This window comes from Dunckerocampus dactyliophorus, chromosome 11, assembly GCF_027744805.1.
Source record: "Dunckerocampus dactyliophorus isolate RoL2022-P2 chromosome 11, RoL_Ddac_1.1, whole genome shotgun sequence".
NCBI classification, from domain to species: domain Eukaryota; kingdom Metazoa; phylum Chordata; class Actinopteri; order Syngnathiformes; family Syngnathidae; genus Dunckerocampus; species Dunckerocampus dactyliophorus.
Window position 1 is genome coordinate 26,970,720 of NC_072829.1, and position 6,577 is coordinate 26,977,296.

Consider the following 6,577-nt stretch of genomic DNA (forward strand, 5'->3'; position numbering starts at 1 on the left):
CATTCTATCATTATTTCGCAACACCATGAGAAAACGTCTAAAAATGTAGCTTTGAATTGAATCATAGCTTTTTATCATTCATAAAGATAGCCACTAGAGGTCGCTCTTGATCTATGCAGCTTCATTTCTCTCGACACACCCATTCTATAGAGTGGGGGACATATCTGTCTTTCATAATTATGTTTCTGTTTGAAACAGTCGTGCTGCTCTTGGATATGGCTTAAATATATTTTTAAATCACCAAAAAAATCACCTGGGATAAACCATTACTTTTTCCCAGAAAGGTCAGCCATGTCTCATGCGGGACAACGGATGGATTTTTGGACTGGTTTCTTTGTGTTTTGTGCGGTGTGGCCGGCTGCTTTGTCTGTGACACGCTACTCCATCGCCGAGGAGATGGAGAGGGGCTCTGTGGTGGCCAACCTGGCTGCGGATTTGGGACTGGAGCCTGGAGGCTTGGCGCAACGAGAGGTAAAACTTGATATTTTCCACAACAAAAAGTACTTGGACTTTAATAAAAAGACAGGGGAGCTGTTCATCGTGGAGAGAATGGACAGGGAATATCTCTGCCCCACAAAAACAGCCTCTTGTCTCCTCAAGCTTGATGTTGTCATAGAAAGCCCATTACGCATTTTCAACATCGAGCTCGGGATAACAGATATAAATGACAATGCACCACATTTTAGACGAGATAGAGTTGAATTGGACGTGTCTGAATCAGCGACACCAGGGGAAAGATTCTCCCTCCCCAATGCAGTGGATCCAGATGTTGGCATTAACACAATTAAAACATATAAGCTCAGTCCCAGTCAGCATTTCAGCATAGAAATCCAGACAGGCACTGATGGGACTCAGTATGTAGATTTAGTGCTGACCAAGTCTTTGGACCGGGAGGAGACTGCGGTGCATAATTTAATACTAACAGCAGTGGATGGTGGTAATCCGGTGCGCTCCGGCACTGCTAATATAATTGTGAGAGTGCAAGACACAAATGACAACCCTCCTCGGTTTGACAAGCAGATTTACACAGTTAACATGATAGAGAATTCCCCAATCGGAACCACAGTGATGAAGCTCAACGCTGAAGATCTGGACGAGGGTTCGAATTCGGAGCTGGTCTACTCTTTCACACTTTACACGTCAGAAAAAACTCAAGATGTTTTTGCATTAAACCCCAGCACAGGAGAGATAATAGTGAAGGGTACAATTGACTATGAAGATATGAAGTTTTATGAGATGCACATTGAAGCAAGAGACAAAGGCGAGTATCCCCTCCAGGGCCAGTGTAAAGTGGTCGTCCACGTAACTGATATGAATGACAATTACCCAGAAATCACCATTCAGTCTGTTAAAAACACAGTGAACGAGGACGTCCCTGTTGGAACTGTTATTGCACTAGTGGCCATAAGTGACAGAGACACCGGTGATAATGGAAAAGTCAATTTATACATTCATGACTCAATCCCTTTTGTTTTAAATCAGTCATCAGACAGAGTGATGCATTACAAGCTCCTTGTGTCCAAGCCTTTGGATCGTGAATCAGTGCCTGATTATGACATCACACTCATTGTGAGAGATTCAGGAACACCATCCTTATCTGATAATGAGACAATTACTGTGCATCTGTTGGATGTGAATGACAATGCTCCACATTTCCCTCAATCCTTTTATACCATACGTGTGATGGAGAATAACGCTCCTGGCGCCTTGCTCAGTTCACTCAGTGCGTTTGACCCTGACCTCCATGAGAACCAGTACCTCGTTTACTTCATCCTAGAGAAGGAAATAGCCAACACCTCCATGTCCATGCTGTTCTCCATCAATCCAGAGAACGGGAATCTTTACGCACTAAAAACGTTTGACTATGAGATGGAGAAGGACTTTCTTTTCCACATTGAGGCCAGAGATTCTGGTTCTCCTCCACTCAGCAGCAACGTGACCGTCCACATCATCATCGTAGACCAGAACGACAACGCTCCAGTTATTGTCTCTCCTTGGCGAGCACACGGCTCCGTGGTGGAGGAAAAGATCCCCAGATCCACGGATAAAGGCTCTCTGGTTGCCAAGGTGATAGCCTTGGATGTGGACTCGGTACACAACTCTCGCATCACCTACCAGTTCCTGCAGGTGACTGACGCCACCTTGTTCAGCCTGGACCAGTACAACGGAGAGATCCGCACTATGAGGATGTTCAGTTACAAAGATTCACGTCATCAGAGACTGGTTGTTGTTGCCAAGGACAACGGGGAGCCTGCTCTCTCTGCTACAGTCACCATCAAGCTGTCCACAGTGGAGACTGCTGTGAAGACCTACTCAGACATGACTGAGGTGCCTCTGGAATATGACATCTTCTCAGACCTCAACCTGTATTTGGTCATCGGCCTGGGTTCAGTGTCCTTCCTGCTGCTCATCACCATCTTGGTCACCATCGTGCTCAAGTGTCAGAAGGCCAAGCCCAGCATGGCAGCTCCCCCCAGCAGGAGCAGTGTGATCAGTGAGAGGAACTCCACCATTGCAGATTCCACTCTGGTGTCCAACGATGCCTACTGGTACAGTCTGTTTCTAGCAGAGACCAGGAAAGGAAAGCTGGTGGTCAGACAGCCTCTGCCAAAGGGCTCCAGATACATCGTGTCCAGTATTCCCAGGAGCACAGGCATGTCTGAGACTAGTGGCTCAGCTACTTCTACTTTACAGGTAAGGAAATTTAAATTGTCGCATGCATCTTATCTCTGTTATGTAGCCTTTTTGTGGTTTCTCTTTTAATCATGTGGCATATCCTCCACATGGCCACAATAAACAACTGTGAGAAGCATATTTACATTGTCCTTTTTCACCTAAAAGGAAGGAGAGTCAGTATATATAGTAAACAAAAAATTAATGAACAGTTGTTTGATGTTCATAGCTAAAAAGGAGGTACAGTTTCATGCAGATCTATAGTTTCTTCTGGATCCAAAAGCATAAAATATAAAGTACTAGAAAAGTCAGATAATATTGGGCGACCGATATTATTGGCTGATATTGGCATAAAATGATAATATATCTTTTTTTTTCCTGCATATAATGAAATCGGCAAGAAAATGATGCGCACCACAGAAACAAGCTTGTTCGCTCAGTATGTCTACAACCTGAAAATATTTCCAAATTTCACCTTTGGATTGCAAATATCCAGTTTGCAATTATTGAAAGCGCTATGAGGGAGGAATGAGGTGTCTTCCTTTCCAAATTGTGTTTCAGTTAATGATTTTTTTGTCAAGACAAAATGTTTAAAATAATGATTGCACTCTTCCATAACTTACATTGCATATTGAAGTATACTGTATGTCTTGTTTTGTACAAACAACATTTATTTGTGAAATGCATGAAGTGGCATCACAGTAAAAGAACCATAATGTCTTCATAACACAAGATGTGGCCGATAACATACGTTTGAGGGACGAGCTGCTGCCTTTTCGGTATTGGGTAATATCAAGATTGGTAATGAAGTGCTTGACAATATCCATTATTGGTAAAAAAAAAAAAAAAAGACAATATTGACGATCTCTATAAAGTACAATATACAAGCACAACAAAGCACAACAACCTCATTTAATTACAGAAGAGTTCAAACATGTTAAAAGGGGATTTTCCATGTTAATTTTTACAATGCTGCTAAAAAAGAAACAGTGGTTGTGTCATCATAAATATTGGGAAAGTCAATAAAATATAGGCTAATGGAAACACGAATTGCACGATACCTAGCCACTATATTAAATTAATTGAGGATGTCATACAAAATAAGTGTGGACAGGAACTGCACAAAAACAAACCCACTTTGATGAAAGCATAATCTTGAATGTTAAAAATACCTCCATGTTGGAATCTAATTCCTTCAATTATGGCTAAATGTTCTGTAATTCCACCAAATAACCAGAGGGTGGCGCAATTTAGCTGTTTTGTTATTATCCATTCCACTCTTGCATCGACAGGGAATTTCTTATTTAATTTAGAGGAGGTTGTGGAAAGAAAAGGACAGCTCCGTGGTGCTGAAATCTACACGGGACACGGCGGACCGTATTATTTTCCTCTATTCTGGATGGATCCTTAATTATTGTGTCAAGAATATCACCTTGACGACTATAAACACGTTTATTGTACCACACTGACACGAACGCAGCGTGTATAGGAAATACTGGACTTCCCCGTGACAATGAGGCCACACAAAAGGTACGTGCCTCTCATTGTGTCCTTGTACACAATTCACTGTGTTTGGGCTTCAGTGACTCATTATTCCATTCCGGAGGAGCTCAAAGAAGGATCAGTGGTTGCCAATCTTGCAAACGATCTCAGTTTGGACGTTACAAGTCTGATTAGACGCAAGATGCGCGTCGACATCATCGCTAATAAGAAATATCTGGATGTGAACAAAGAGACTGGGGAACTGTTCATTGTGGAGAAGATTGACAGGGAACATATTTGCACCACAAAATCGACATCATCGTGTTATCTTAAACTGGAGGTTACACTGGAAAACCCGCTGCGGATTTTTAACATAGAGTTAGAAATACTAGATATGAACGACAATGTCCCGCAGTTCAGAAGGGACTCCATTAATTTGGATATATCTGAGTCTACGTCAGCAGGGGAAAGGTTCTCTTTGAGCAATGCAGTAGATCCTGATGTGGGGAGCAATTCAGTGAAAACATATCATCTGAGTGAAAGCGAGCATTTTAATATTGAGGTTCAGACTGGAAGAGATGGGTCCAAATTTGCAGATTTGATATTAAAAAAGACATTAGACAGAGAGCAGCAGGCTGTGCATAATTTAATATTAACAGCAGTAGATGGAGGCACACCTCCTCGTTCTGGTACTGTCAGTATTATTGTTCATGTTTTAGACACTAATGACAACGCCCCTTTGTTTGATAATTCTATTTACAGTGTCAAAATCATGGAGAATTCTCCAATTGGAAGCCTTGTTATTGATTTAAATGCTACTGACTTAGATGAAGGCTCCAATTCTGATATCACATATTCATATAGTTTATATACACCAGAGAAAACACAAGAAACTTTTAATCTGAATCCTTCTACTGGTGAGATTACTGTTAAAGGAATGCTTAATTATGAAGATTTTAGGATTTATGATATGGAAGTTATAGCAGCAGACAAAGGAGTCAACACTCTATCAGGACAATGTACAATCAAAATTCAAATTGAGGATATGAATGACAATCATCCCGAAATATCTATTAAATCTTTCCAAAGTCCAGTCAGTGAGAATATTGATGTAGACACAGTGATAGCAGTGGTCAGTGTGAGTGATAAGGACTCAGGTGACAATGGGGTGGTGGATCTTCACATTCCTCATAATATGCCTTTTAAACTGAAAGAGTCCTCTGATAACTATTATAAGTTAGTGGTCTCAGAGCCATTAGACCGTGAGAAGGTTCCAGAATATGACATCACCTTCACTGTGACAGACAGAGGCTCCCCTCCTTTAAGTGACAATGAAACAATGACTTTACATCTGCTGGATGTGAATGACAATGTTCCACACTTCCCTCAGTCCTTTTATACCATACGTGTGATGGAGAATAACGCTCCTGGCGCCTTGCTCAGTTCACTCAGTGCGTTTGACCCTGACCTCCATGAGAACCAGTACCTGGTTTACTTCATCCTAGAGAAGGAAATAGCCAACACCTCCATGTCCATGCTGTTCTCCATCAATCCAGAGAATGGGAACCTTTACGCACTAAAGACTTTTGACTATGAGATGGAGAAGGACTTTCTTTTCCACATTGAGGCCAGAGACTCTGGTTCTCCTCCACTCAGCAGCAACGTGACCGTCCACATCATCATTGTGGACCAGAACGACAACGCTCCAGTTATTGTCTCTCCTTGGCGAGCACACGGCTCGGTGGTGGAGGAAAAGATCCCCAGATCCACGGATAAAGGCTCTCTGGTTGCCAAGGTGATAGCCTTAGATGTGGACTCGGTGCACAACTCTCGCATCACCTACCAGTTCCTGCAGGTGACCGATGCTACCTTGTTCAGTCTGGACCAGTACAACGGAGAGATCCGCACCATGAGGATGTTCAGTTACAAAGATCCACGTCATCAGAGACTGGTTGTTGTTGCCAAGGACAACGGGGAGCCTGCTCTCTCTGCTACAGTCACCATCAAGCTGTCCACAGTGGAGACTGCTGTGAAGACCTACTCAGACATGACTGAGGTGCCTCTGGAATATGACATCTTCTCAGACCTCAACCTGTATTTGGTCATCGGTCTGGGTTCAGTGTCCTTCCTGCTGCTCATCACCATCTTGGTCACCATCGTGCTCAAGTGTCAGAAGGCCAAGCCCAGCATAACGGCTCCCCCCAGCAGGAACAGTGTGATCAGTGAGAGGAACTCCACCATTGCTGATTCCACTCTGGTGTCAAACGATGCCTACTGGTACAGTCTGTTTCTAGCAGAGACCAGGAAAGGAAAGCTGGTGGTCAGACAGCCTCTGCCAAAGGGCTCCAGATACATCGTGTCCAGTATTCCCAGGAGCACAGGCATGTCTGAGACTAGTGGCTCTGCTACCTCTACCTTGCAG

The 6,577-nt window shown here is 43.1% G+C and overlaps 2 protein-coding genes across 2 annotated transcripts in view; both read left to right on the forward strand.

Moving 5' to 3' along the window:
* The first annotated feature begins 291 nt into the window (after positions 1–291).
* Positions 292–3,205, forward strand: pcdhb (protocadherin b). The gene is made up of 2 exons (XM_054791410.1): positions 292–2,694; positions 3,170–3,205. The coding sequence occupies exons 1-2, from the start codon at positions 292–294 to the stop codon at positions 3,203–3,205; spliced, it is 2,439 nt and encodes an 812-aa protein (XP_054647385.1).
* LOC129189662 (protocadherin alpha-C2-like) overlaps positions 2,703–6,577 on the forward strand; it is a 29,868-nt gene continuing 25,993 nt past the window's right edge. The window contains exon 1 of the mRNA XM_054791577.1: positions 2,703–6,577. Coding sequence (XP_054647552.1) covers positions 4,187–6,577 — 2,391 coding nt within the window. The 5' untranslated portion in view covers positions 2,703–4,186.

Excerpts from the sequence above, each read along its gene's own strand:
- pcdhb (XM_054791410.1), top strand. The coding sequence starts at position 292 with ATGTCTCATGCGGGACAACGGATGGATTTTTGGACTGGTTTCTTTGTG. Across the intron at positions 2,695-3,169 it reads CAGCTACTTCTACTTTACAG|TTTGCAATTATTGAAAGCGC; the intron begins GTAAGGAAATTT and ends GCAAATATCCAG.